Source organism: Plectropomus leopardus, chromosome 10 (assembly GCF_008729295.1).
Source record: "Plectropomus leopardus isolate mb chromosome 10, YSFRI_Pleo_2.0, whole genome shotgun sequence".
Classification (NCBI taxonomy): domain Eukaryota; kingdom Metazoa; phylum Chordata; class Actinopteri; order Perciformes; family Serranidae; genus Plectropomus; species Plectropomus leopardus.
In genome coordinates, this window is record NC_056472.1 from 15,665,809 (window position 1) to 15,680,404 (window position 14,596).

The 14,596-nt window shown below is 39.3% G+C and overlaps 1 protein-coding gene across 1 annotated transcript in view; it reads left to right on the forward strand.

Moving 5' to 3' along the window:
- The first annotated feature begins 10,479 nt into the window (after positions 1–10,479).
- myo10l3 (myosin X, like 3) overlaps positions 10,480–14,596 on the forward strand; it is a 72,017-nt gene continuing 67,900 nt past the window's right edge. Inside the window, exon 1 of the mRNA XM_042494647.1 lies at positions 10,480–10,733. Coding sequence (XP_042350581.1) covers positions 10,713–10,733 — 21 coding nt within the window. The 5' untranslated portion in view covers positions 10,480–10,712. The remainder of the gene's footprint in view (positions 10,734–14,596) is intronic.

Here is a 14,596-nt window from a genome sequence, read left to right on the forward strand (position 1 = left end):
CTCATAGATTTTTTCTGGTCATTTTGTTTGTTTGTTATTGGGGTTTTTTTTGCTACTTTTCAGCCAATTTCCTTCTAACTTTTTGCTGATTTCTTGCAATTTTTGAGCTAAGTCTTCAAAAGGTGATCATTCCCTTTTCCCTCTGTTGTTGAAAGAAATCCAACCAATTTGCTCTAGTTTCAAGGGGTTAAGTCCAGATGATCAGGATTCATTAGCACTGATCCTTAAGTATTCAAACTATCCTTTTAGTCTTCACTCAAGCAGTTATGAAGGCATATTTCGTGTCTGTTTAATTACAAAAAAAAGCAGTCACCACACCTGAGGCAGTCATTTGCATCCAAGTGTGCTGACTCACTCAAAGAACATCAAAACTGCTTCCAGGACACATTTCGCTGCTGGCTGGCACATCGTTATGGTTCCAAAAAGCTCTTATGTGGGAGTGAAGGGGCTGAAGCTTTAACAGGAACAACAGTTTATCTCTGTCTGTCATGTAAACACTAAGCGGCAAATCCTGCTAATTTGGGTTAATAAAGCCTGCTGGGCTGTCATTATGTTCGTGTGTACACTCACTTTTCCAGATGCTTTTACTCCTTTTTTTTCAGTCCCACCCCCTCAACAGGAATGATCATCCATACAGTAATCTCATTTCCTGTCTCTTTATTCATCAATCTCTATTTAAGAAGACTGAAAGGGTGGATGCTCACAACTGCTAATAGCAACTGATCTCCACTGCAGATAGAACAAATGCTGTGGCTCTGTGGCTCATTAGCCCACTGTCAGACATGCCTAATTGTCATGGGAAGGAGAGGGGAAACGACATACATGGGCTTCTAATTTAGTTATGAGCATTGTAGTGCCTGAGGAGAGCTTGTCAGTATCCCATCTTGAAGCCCCTGAGCTTGTGGAAAATGGATGTTCAAACCACAAAAAACCCCAAGTGACTAAATGCACTGAAGACAAAACCACTTACTGAGATACTTTAGCAAGAGTGGAAGTGTAAAGGAAGTGACTGAGACTAATACAAACACCAGAGAGACTGCTTAGCTCTCATTACTGAAGTCACAGACACTGGCAGCCGAAATCAAGTTGCATTTTGCGTATGGTTTTAAATACACTTTATTTGACTTGCAAAACACCATACTCAGCCTTTTAATTACTATGTTAAGGTACAGACCAGACCTGCCTACAGTAATTGGAGAGGCCTGTCTCCGATGTGATGGGAGATGCAGAAAAAACACTCACCCTAGGGTCGGGCGTCACCGCGATGAAGTCATCTCCCCAGAGTCTGTAATTAGATTGATGCATCCCCTCTGCCTCACCTCCCCCCAAAATAAGCCCTCTTTGTTGTTTCTGGTGGAAGCAGGTGTATTTAGATACCGCCCACCTCCCAGAGAGACAGTTCATCTGGAACAGCTGATGTTAAAGGGACACTTCATCAGTTTATGCTCTTTTGTATTTTAAGGCATACTTTTCTTGTCATAAGTATAACTACTCTGCTTTTATAGCAAAGCGCTCTCATTCACCTGCACACACACACACACACACACACACACACACACACACACACATTAGGGGAAACTGGGGTTCGGTCATGATCAGTGATACCTCAACTAGACGAGAAGAGCTGGTAATTCAGCCATTAACCTGATGATTAATGGAGAACCTGGTCTGTGTGATTCTGTCAAGTCTGAAAGTGTAACCTTGAACTGTTTTTTTCTTTTTCTTTTTTTTTTTAAATAAAAAATAGAATTAAGGCCTCAGGGTTGCAGTTTAACTTCATTCCATGTCTGTGAAAACATGAATGCTTAACACACGTCTTCCCCCTGGCAGCGCAGAAGATCTAAACAGTTTCACAGAATAGTTTCAAGGTGAAGTGCAGACTGGGGAATAAAATACTGTAAGAAACAACAATCGGAGCAAAGTGTTAACTTATTTTTTCACAAATCGTTTTTAGCTATACAGTAAATGTCAAAAAAGTGCCTCTGGGGTCTGCGAGTACCCAGTCTTTACTATGAGGGTTAAATACAAAGGTATGAGTAGCTTATAAAATATTCTGCATGACTGAATGTCATCCTAACAGTATATAAATTGGTTAAATTCAGATCAAACCTCGACCAGCAACAACATAATAATTCTGCTTACACAGTGATGACTCAATGGCCTAATAATCCATCAGTATAATATAACACGAGCTATTTTCCTACTTTTTCTACTTAAGTGAGATTGTGAATACAGGACTTTTCTTTGTTAAGGAGTAATTGTATTTTGTGGTAAGAGATCTCAATTCCTCTTCCACCTTTTACCCGAACTAGATATTCATTCACTTAATAGCCACAAATCAAGTAAATGATTTGCCAGTTCTCGTCATATAAGGTGGAGCTCACTGACTTATGATAACAGTTAAGGGAAATCTGAATGCTGAGCTGTGTGTGATTCACACAGCTGAATCATATGATGCAGAGATTCTGCAGAATTCCCCACAGGTCTCCACATCAGTCCCAAGCTCAGGATACGGTGAGGAATGTATGCCCTCTGTTTTCTCAGGCTCTGAATGCCCAGTTAGTCACTGCTGGGCTCACTGATGCTGATACTCTGGACTCTGAGAGATTATTCTGAGAAACGAAACAATAAACAATAACATCCCAGTAACATGACAAGGGTCCATTGGCATTCTGCATTCTATGGCTGATTAAATGAATACACAGACAGGAGCAGATAGGGAGTAAAATACAATCTCACTGTGGGAGCATTGAAATATGAAGCTCTATAAACAAACAGGAAGTTGACAGTGCGGGGGAGCATGGGAAGTGTGTAAGCCGGGCCTCATTCCTCAGCATCAAGGAAGGTATGGTATGCGTTTGGGGTGCAAGCATGTTGGAGGAGGGATGTTTGTGGTCAAATATAAAGCTGAAGGAGAGGCTTATTAGGCCAAATTATTCACACTGATGAACATCTTTCTTCTGTTCGTTTCCCCTCATTTTCTAGTTCTAAGTTCAGTGTATTTGTAGCTTTTTTTTTCAGCCACACTAGCAGCAGAGTTCGATGGTTGATTTGCTACTTTGGTTCCAGCTGACAAATGTAACTATCAGATCGATGGTCGTGACATTTTGTACAGACAGTCATGTTCTACAGAGGACCATCACCATAAACATAAACGTAACTTTAGCATTTTAACCACAGAAATAGGATGCCATTCTATTTCTATTATTTCAGCAGGACACTGAATCGTTACCACTTATAAAATATGTCCCTTCATCTTGTGCCCTTGGAAATTTCCCCACTGTGGGACTAATAAAGGATTATCTTATCATAAAAAAAGCAGACATTGTTAATATAGGTGTGAGTAATGCTCTCAATTGCAGACCTGTTGGCTCTGTGGTGTTCCAGGATCAGCCACATAATTTAATAAATGTGGCTCCAGGATTTGTCATCGACCATATTTACACATTAATGTGATGCTGCTGGCATGAGTGATCCGATAAAGATTGAATCGCCTTTGTTTAACGATATTGTCAGGCGTTCCATTTTTATCTCAACATTCATCTTCTCTCCTCTTGCCATCCATCTGAGCTAAACTACATTTGTTTCAATCAATGTTATACCCTTCTCCCTCCCTCCCTCTTTGTTTGCTTTGTTCCCTGGGTGTGTCCAATAATCCACTGCTCCCCTGACACAGCGGCCCCCATCCTCGAAGACGAATAAGCAATGACCGCATCAATTTCATTAGTGTAGTTCAATAATAAGAATCATTACATCATTCCTCTCATGAATGGCTCTACTAATCTTGCAAAGTGTAACTTCAACTTTACAAATGATCCTACACTCTGAAGCTCTTAAGCTTGTTATTTACTTATTTACTTATTAACTTCATCTGATACTTTATTGACATGAATTTTGTTCAGTTCTTCTTGCTGTTTTATTTAATTTTTTTTTTTTATTTTTTTTTTTACTATTTTAGGATTTTTGTGAAGTTTTTCCATGCTTGAATTAAGAGTCTAATGCCATTGGGTGTGGTTTGTTGCACAGACTGTAAAGCCCCCTGTGTCAAATTTGTGATTTTTTGGGGGGCTGTATAAATATGACTTCCTAAACTTGAATATAATGCCTTGGTACTAGGGAATGTTTAGACAGCTTATATACTGTTTATAAATGTTCAGTTTTGTAAACACAACCGCAAATGAGTCACCCACCCCTTCTGTCAGAGATAAACAATACCAAAAGAAAAGAAAGTTTTAAGTTTTAAAGGGTTTAAATATATTTCTATTACAGTAACACCTCAGTCGTTGATATGACAAACCCAACATTACAGAACAGCTTTCATTACTTTTTCAGATTAAATGTGTTTACGTGACACCATATCAATATTTACATGTCTAAAATCAGCCTCACTTGTATAATATTTCCAGCTAAATTTGGAAAAACTGTTTGGATTTTTATCTTAATTGAATTTGATAGCAAAACTCATAAAAACAGATGGTATCATTATGATATGTGCACCCAGCGTGGATCAATATTTGTGCTCATTGTTCAGCTGGCTCTCAGGGTTCAGGCAATAATACATGGATGGGTACTTTTTACATAATCAGACCACCTACAGTTAAGTGATTATCATGGTCTCGTTGTGACTAACAGCTCATGGCTGTGTAGACACCAATCAAACAGTCACTCTTAGTCAGCAGGACGTCCATCACATGTGCTTCGGCCTCACGTATGCTCATTATTTGACGTGAAACTGCAAAAGGGTCCTCCATTCGACCTGAATGACTTTGCCTGAGGTCTTGTCTGCTAATGGGAGGGTCATCGCAGACTCTCTGTCTCCATTAGTCCTACAAATACACAGTTCCTCACTTGTCATGCTCTGTTTTCACGCTTAATCAGACGTTTATATAATAGAGCCATTGATCTGAATTGGTCACATTACCCTCGCCTGGTACCTCGGTCGAAAGAGTCCATGAAAAACACGATCTTTTATGCATGGGATATATCCACTATCTGGCTCTGTTTGTTGGCTCTGCTGCATTGTGGCCATTCAGACCATTTCTGGAGCCACAGATCTTTCCACAAATGTACCACACGCTGTAAGAGCAGGAAGTGGAGGCAAAGATTGTACTGTCGATCTGTGTGAGTGCTGCCTTAAGGCTCTTCATTTTACAGCCTGTAAATTACAACACTTGAGAGCTTTTAAAAACATTTTATATCCCTTACAAATCCAATCGTATTCTTTTCACTGAAAATATAAGAATGAGACCTCCTAGTTGCCTTGGACACTCATGTAGTGTGAAGGCCTGGTAGCTATCTTCCATTATGAAAGCACATCTGCTTTTGTCAGTCTGTGGTATGCTTAGTGTCTCCTTCAGTATTTTTTCAACCATATTGAAAGCCTTTAATGCAAAATTTACATTGCTACCTTCGTAACTTATGTTATTAGCTTTGGAAATATTATATATCCGTCAATGCATTATCCTTTAGAGAGGTCGTTCTTAAGTACTGTTAGGGAATGCTTTGTTTTTGAAATGTTTACTGTCTACATTGTATTTACTGTATGTCACATCTCTGAAAATAATGAAAACTATAAATCTCAAAAAAGAAAAGAAAAGAAAGCTTTAAATGCCTTTTTCAAATACCTCCCAGAGCCTAATATGTTGATAGGCTGTAGATAAGATGACAGATTAAAGGTGAGTGGAGTGACAGTATTTGTTTCAGTCAAGGCTGGAGTCAAATTAGAGGGATTCTAAATATTTTCAGTGTTTCTGGCTCTTAAATAATTTAATGGGAGCAAATTTTCATCTATAAAATGTGGCACCATTATCCTGCTGCAGTTGTCCATCACTGTCTATAGATATTAAATCCTCTACAAAACTTAAAAAAATGCACACTACACCTGCACAGTTGATCTCCTCAAAGGCCCAAACCAGCATATGCTGACCCATTGAGACCGTAGCAGGGGTCAAGAACAGCAGGATCCCCATCCCCTCCCCCGATCCCTCTGGGGATCTTGGTGGACCAAATGGATGTTTTGTGCTTGTGCTCTTTGTCCTCTCAGGTAGAGTAAAAAAAATGCTTCCTCTAAATTTACTCTCTGCCTGCTGCAGTTTAAAATTGAGGGGCTGTATTGGTGACTCACTCAAAAAGCAGTTCTTTCACTATTGTTTGGTTTTGGCAAATGTGAAATGGGTCATACAGTCAGTGCAATGCTGAATATCCTCTGCTTACCACCTTGGCTACACTCAGTCAGAGCTGGTATTCAGCCTGATTTTATGATTAAGGTCAATCACCTGAGACGTTTCTTCCATCATCAAAATACAATCTCTAATACATACAAATATAACCTGCAACAAATCTTGATGCAGCGGTTCAAATGATATCTGATGAAAATCCAAAAATAAGTGAAACTTGCAGTTAGTGAGAAAAGAGAATGTGTCTGGTGTGGACAGTATCCTGTTTGTGCTGCCACAGTCAGAAGGTCTCTGAGTGGTAAAGCTTTGGCAAAAGGATTGTTCAGCTTTATTTTACTAAAGTGCTTACAGGAACATAAAACAATGATTGTGTTGTTCTACTCCAAACTCATAATCAGGAATTACTGATTCACTGCATTAAACTCATACCGACAAAAAGACGTGAACTATACATCCTTATATGGTCTTAAAAATTGTAAGAGCTAGAAATCCATAGTTATTACTCATTAGCCTAACTTAAATCCCACCTTACATTTGATTAAATATGTAACTATAAAGGCAAGACTTCCAAAAGAACCTTGAGTTCACCCAGAGTTCACCTTCACATTAATAATTCAAGGACAAAATGAGGAGCATTTGCAAGATTTAGCAATTGGTTTTTGGGTCTGTGTAAGTTACATTTACTGTAGTGTTAACCTATTATTAATGGAGAGCAGCAAGAATGAGTCCTAAAATACAGAAATGAATTAACATTTTTGAACTTGTGGTTCTCTCATCTTGGGGTCAATTTACTTAGATGCCTGAAATAAGGTCTGTGGTTAATTCCAGCTTTGGAAATTTCCACATTTTATTCTGTGTCAAAAAATATGTCACCAAAGACCTCACTCATGCATTCTAAAAATGTATGTGTCTTTAAAAAGGCAGTTGCTAACAAGTGGCTAAATGCGTAGCTACAATTGCATGACTTCAAAGTCAATGACTTTAAAGTCAATTACTCCTGGCAATTGCATTTATGCTTCAAAAATCATAAAAGTGGTGTTCATTTGGCCTTATCTTGATCTAACTGATCTTACTTTTGCCACAGACCTTATTCTCTGCAAGAAACCAAAATCCAAAGGGAAAATAGTGTTTTTTTGTCAAGGGAACTGGGGCAAAGCTGACTTCTGGATTGGCCTAAAAAGAAAAAAAAAAAGTAATCCCTGCAACAATACATCTATACTTCTACAAAACTGCAATACCACATTTAAGAAGAGAATGCATAAGTTTAAAACAAAAGAAAAGAGTCAAACATGTTTTTGCATTTTTCTTTTATGGGAGGGCAACATGCAGCAAAGCCACGAGGAACCGGCTTGTGGAGCTTTAAAAACAACATTATCAAATGAGATTCAGAGACTTGAGTTCTGTCTCTTTATTAGCTGACACACAGTCAACACTGATTACATAACAGACACAATTTGCCAGACTGGATCTCTTGCATGACTATTGCATATAGATTAGTTTGTGTCTGTATCCACTGTCAGTCACAGGTCATGAGTGGATAGCTGATCTTACTGGCATAAGGTCGCAGATTAAAAAGCTTGTATTTCCTCTCTGAAGCTTAAAAGACAAGACTCCATCTGGTGACTGTGGCGAAAATATCCAATAACAATGAATTTCTGTTTAGTTTGCCAGCCTGTGCACAACCATCTACATGCCCTAAAGGCTATTGTTTGCTTCTGTGGAAACACTCACTGGAGTATAGGCCTACTGAAGGTAGGCTAATTATTATTTTAAAAGGGAGAGAGCTGAACTTGTAGCACGCTTTAAAGATGCAGCCTAATTCAATTTTTTATTTGTCTTTAGGCTTTGATAGTTGCATTTCCAGGTAGGTTTTGGTATTGGAGCCTGAGCTCTCTCACACACACGCAGCTATTCTCCACACAGTTGATGTGTTAGCCGACATCCTGAGCTAACTGCAGCTAATGCTGAGTCTTCATCGGCTGCTTAGGGTCAACAAATACAAACTGCACAACCCAACCAGCAGTATAATTAGCTGAAATAATGCATGTGAAATTCAGCCATCTTCACCCATCTATGGTGAGTCCAATCTTTGCTTACTATCTAGCTCTTGTTTGTTCTCTAGAAATTTGCTGGCTCATTAGCATGCTATGCGTCAACTCTCTTTACCAACCATCTTTTCCCCTGTTTTTTTGTGTTTAATATTGTACATTAGGCCTTTCTGGGCTGGTGAAACTACTTTTTTTGTTTTTATGTGTCACTCCGCCACAAGACTCAAAAATACAATTCATGTGTGAGCCTGAAAACCAAATGTATGAGTTAAAGGAGGTTACAAGCTAACGGCTGCAGAGCTGACCAAACATTTTTCAGTTGGTTCTTGGAGTTGTTTAGGTCACTGTTGTCAGATGGTATGAATTTACACCCATAATAAAATACAATTAACGACTAATACCTAAAAGGTGTCTTGTCACTAGCCAGTCAATTTGTATAACTTGCATGTTACAAAAGAAAATATGCTGTGTTAGCATTAGCAATGTTATGGCACTGATCTAAGTACTGGGAATATTAAAAGTTGGGTATTGTTTGAAATGTCTGAGAACTGGTGCCAGTTCCACCTGTGTTTTGGTACTGATAGCTAAACTATGCCTTTTTTTCAATACCTCAAATGTAGGAATACAAAACATTTTTAAGTCAAACCAAGGGCAGGTTTCATTTCAACAGAAAATTGACAAAAGAGTGACAAACACTTAATTTCCTGCATTCTGGTATTTTTTGTGCACCAATTTGTGCATTTTCTGCATCAATTTATGAATTAATTGTCTGTAATTTTGACAACACGAAAGTCCTCTGCTACTTGTTTCGATCGCATGTTCTAAATATCGTGGGGAACGTGTCCCCTGCGTCAAACTCAAATGTGCCAGTCTTAACCTTTTTCTCAAAGAAGTATTTTCCTAAAAGACAATGTATAGACTCAAGTAAGCCCTCTAAATCATCTCTTATGAACCACCAGAAGTGTATGGTGGTTTATTTTTCAGCCATCTGCCTGTATATTCTTATTTTCTTCAGTGTTTGGGATGTTTTTGGGCATGTATTTCCTCAGTGCTCAGGTGGGGTCTCCATTAGGTGCCAGACCATAAGCAGCATGCATCCAAAAGACACAGCGCCAAAAATGCAAATATTGTGAGGTGAAATGCCAGACAAAAGCATACAGACAATAGGCTTACTGACAGTCCTGCATCCCAGCTGGCCACCAATTGACAGTGATATTTGGTTTATGCCAATGTCAATTGATGCAGAATACTGACGACAGGTGATTTTGATATTTGTTGGTTTTAAGATGTGTGACCAAAATCCAATGTCTTCCAAATGCCTCATAACAATGTCGTCTTGATGTAGAATACTGACATTTAATTAAAGGTGTGGAGAACAAACCCCAGCATCTGCAAAACATCATGATGCAATGTCCACACAAAGTGAAAATCTAATGTTGTTAGACATTTAAAATATCGTTAACCCCATTTTCACTCCAACCATAAATTAATGTCTATCTGACTTAAGAGTCCAATGTGTTTCTGGTGTCATTTTGATGTCTGGTGCCAGCATAATACCTTAACACAAAATCAGCCATATGCAAACCTTTATTAAACACAATAGTATTTTGTTAAAATCTGGATATCTGATCAAAGAGGAGTACAAATCTGTTACCAAGAATTTAAAGCACCAGTTCAGTACTTTTAAATTTAATATACTCAGATGCTGGAGATGCATTGAGTAGCTACAATACCCCAGCCAGTGTCTCATCTACTGGACAATTCTGTCAGTATCACAAAGCATAATGCCCTACACAAAAACAACACAGTGCACGTCCTGAGACCCACATCATTTGGTAAACAATCACTGACTAAAACAAAGCCGGCTTGCTCCCCCTGTTTTCCGTTTTCCTCTTCCTTCTCAGTTTAATTTTTCCCAAAGGAGGAAGTCCAAACTATGATTCTTTGTATCCTCAGTGAAGTACAGTATATACATAGTGTATAACTGGGTAAATTTTGTGTGCAAAAGAAATTAACCTGCAACAATTGCTCCTTTTGTACTCATATTCCTGCCTTAATTATAAAGTGTAAATGTGCTTGTGTGTTGAATAACGCAGGGGAAACGTGCACATCCTTTAAAACCATCAGAGCCTTTGTAGGAAGGGACACAAAGAGGGCGTATGCTGAGGGGAGGTCTGTGACCCTGCAGGCTCCGCCTCTCTGCATAATGTGCCGGCTTCATTGAAACGACCAGACAGCAGAAACACAGCGCAGCCCCACAGAGGCTCCACGGGACAGCCAACAAACGGAGAAGAAAACTCTGCAGTGCAAGAAAACAGAAGTGCAAAAATGACTCGGGTGTTTTGAGCGAGGGGACAGAAAGAAGAACTTTTCTTTATCCTGACGACGCGGATGGAAATCATTCAGGAATACAGCTTCCTCTCCTCCTCAACCGTGGTACCCTGAACTCAGACTACAAAGGGACGTGAGCTTTTGGCTCTGGTTCAAAATGGATACATTCTTTTTAGAGGTGAGTTAAAATTACTTTCTTCATCTAAACACTGTTTTCCTAATCGCTCTAAACTTTCAAAGTGACTCCTTAATTAAATTGGCACCACGACGGTCTTTGTTTTTGTTTTTACTCTGTTGTGTTGTGCGCGTGCCTGAGCCTGGCTGTTTCAGTTGTAGCTTCTCTGAAGTGTTAGTGAATTTACCACCCAAAAACACCACTTTTTGACATGCAGTCTGCCAAAAAACAAAACAAAACAAGCAAAAAGAAAGAAAGAAAAATGAGTAATAATAATAGTGATAAGAATTGTAATAATAATAATAACAATAATAATAATAATAACAATAATAATAATAATATATCTCATTTTATGTAATTTCTAATACAGAATGCAGCTGTTGTGGAACATGTAAAGTCCCAACAAGCCTGGGTTAGCCTACATTTTAAAAAAATAATTTAAAGCACCACATATTATTAAGAGGTATTAAGAGTTTTTACTTAAAGGGCATTTTAGTGGCAAATATTAAGAAAGAAGAAAAAAAAAGGAAATCAGTTGTGGCCTTGGTTATTTTTAAGGACACTATCTCTTTGAATGAATGAAAAAAATCTCTTCAATTCTGCCTCAATAATTTCATTAATGGCAAAACAACGACAAACGGGACTTATGTGACAGCATCTCGGCCATTATCTTTTCTACCTTAATGTTGTTTAACTTTAAGCTTTTCTTAATCCAGTGAGTGTGCCCATGGACAGTAGGTTAGATGTGTCATCTGCAGACCAGCCCAGACACTGACACACTCTCACACAGAGGCTGTGTAGAGACAGGCTATAGGTCTGATTTGTCATCCTCCTCTGAGTCAGAGGAGGGCACACACACACACACACACGCTCATAGAGAGAGAGAGAGAGTGTGTGTGTATTGGTGATATGAGTCTCCTCCTCTCATTAACTCACCTCCTGTATCTCCACCAGCGGCATCAGCAGTACTTGACCCTCAGTGATGAGCTGTGTTGTGACTCGCTGTAGGCACTCGTAGGTGACTCCTGGACCACAGTAGCTCCACGCTCTTACAATCTCCTCTCCAAAACCTTTGCAGGGTTCAACGTTCTAACTTCTGCATATCATTACTTTGTCAGTGTTTTTATTTAATAAATGTACACAAATAGCTTTAAACAGATGTTTTGGGCATAATATTAAACGAACTGAGGTCATACACAAATTTACATGACAGATTCCTGATTGACAAAAGCTATGTTAAACATGGGAAAAATTAAATTAATTGCATTAACTTTTTTACTAAATACATTTAATATTGCGCATTCAGTACTTCATGAAAGAAAGTGATTTGTAAACTTAAAAAAAGTCATTATCACAGTGTCCAACTGTGAGTTTTGAAACTAGTGGTCTAATAGTGTTTGTTTTGGTCGTACAAGAATGGGGAAATGACTGAATTCTTGTCATTTCTTGGCAAGAAAGTGGTTAGACTGAGTAATATTTCTTTGTAAAATGCCATCTCCCCAGTCTAAAACTAACAGCACCGCCCTTCAAAAACCCATATAAACTTCAGTTTTCAATATTATGTTGCATAAACCAGCTCTGTAGCGAACAGATTGAGGTGAGCTGGATTTTGGGTCATAATCTGATTTTATTAGAGTGATATGCTGTCCAGAGGAAGGATATCATTTCAGCTCAGCTCAGCAGAGATCATTGTTATTATTTGGTGTGTGTCCTTCGTCCTGAACCAACTGTGAGAGATTTCCCCAAAGATTTCTATCAGTTCATTCAGCCTGCATTTGCTTCTTTCTTTCAAATGTGGTTATTCTGTGTATTGCTTCTCATCCTGCTGTATAACCAAAAGTGCTTTCTTTTGTATTGACTGACAGACAGTTTCAGCATGTAATTTGGTTAAAATGTTTAAATGTTTTTTTGGATGCAGTTAAACTGACACTGAGTTCGAAGCAAACTCTATCTCTGACACTGATAATCAATGAGCAGCAATAATACAAAAAACATCAAAACAGGTATTTCTGGTGTTTTTTCTTTTCATTTAAAAAAAAAACAAGAAAAGCAGAATTAAGGGAATGAACTGTCCTGTTTTTGTTTTAAATGACTTTTGGGTCATGGAAAAAAAACAGCATCCTGAAGTCCTCAGTGCGACCAGTGTGGATTTAATTAAGCGGGAACTTTGGAAGTGAAGTAAGACAAGGATTAAACTCGACTCAGTGAAAACAAGTGCAGCAAGATAAATCTTGGGCATGATTCATCGCTGTGCATCCAGTGAATCAGTCAGTCTGACAGATAACATCATGTCAATACATGAATGATATTACTGTCTATTTAAGCTTATGTAAATAACTGAATCTTTAAGTCTGAGGAGATCAGGTTCATTGAAATGAATACTGATCAGTGTTTTATGGAGTGTCAGTTTCAAGATGTAATCCAGAGTCAGCTTTCCTTTGCACATCACTGATGATGATGGTGAAGGTGATGAGGGGGTGAGAGGTAGCAGCAGAGTATGAGGGAGTGGCAGGTACAAGGGTGTGTGCTCAGAGGTTTATCCTGAAAGCCCATCCTGTCCATCAGCGTCTTTTCCTCTCAGGAGCTGACGCAACGCTGTAAAACCCTCAGCGACACTGCCTCGACTCCACACCCAATCCGTCCGCTGAATGGATGTGACCTACTAAACACACACAGATACCTGGAGTGTGCCAGAGATATTGTCCTCGCTTTAACTTCTGTCAGTCAGGTTATCTCAGACTTTAAAATGTCAGAAAATCTTTTATATATCCTCACATCTGTGGCTTTTTTTAAAATCTATGTTCAAACATAGAACCCCTGAGATATTTTACGTCTTTGTCAAGCATCCTGTTGACGAAGCTGAATCCCAGCTATGTGCATTTCTAAACTTGGTAATCAGTTCCTTTATAGCAGCAGCTGCTACACACTGTAAAGCCACGCGAGGACCTCTCCACACCCGTTAACTCCTTCCCTGCATTACAAACCAAATTCCTTTCTCTTTAAGATACTCTGACAGAGGGAATCCCAGATTCCCAGCCCTGACCCCTGAAATTCCCAGTCATGGCCAGCCTGTCATCCATGCATTGTAGAGCTGTGGTGACAAGGCTTTCGGTTTCACACCACCATCACCGCCCCACACACACACAGACGGACACATTCTCCCCATCCCGAACATCCTTCACAGCCCTATGTGCTGTTTATGTCCGGGTCTTTGAAGCTGGAGCCGGGGGGCGGCATGCTCGGTAAGCATTCTGTGTTGGAACGGGTAATGTGAGAAAGGCCAACCTTCACCGGAGGGTGGACTATTTTTCTACTCAGGGTCTTTTCTACCCAGTTGTCACTTCCTCCAGCTGCCACTTTAGAGAGCTGAGAGTCTGAGATCATTGCTCCTCACTTCTAGCCATGCAGACGGCTGATGGAGTACGGAAGGAAATCAGGATGTAACATTAGGATGTAAGGAAGGAAGGAAAGTATAAAAATGGCTAATGGATCCTGCATTCCTTTGATTTTTTTTTTGTCTCAGCTTGTAATTAAACTTGAAGTGGGTATTGTGTGCACTGTGCAGTATCCCATTAAAGGAGGGGACTTCCAAACAATGCAGACTGTGTTGAAGTTGTGGTATTTAACTGCGCCGCTTGTTTACGAACAAACAGATTATTAAGGTAGCTGTTTACGTGTGCGTCAGCAGAACTGCTGCAGCTTGGTACAGTTCGGAGGTGGTTTAATCTGTCACAAGAACTAATTACCAACAGGCATTGTCTGACCACACACCAAATAACATGGATAATCCTTTCTCATAATGACACAGTTGCCTGGTGTTAGGGGAGGCGGTTTAGGTTTGGAAACCACCTCTCATAAGGAAAATG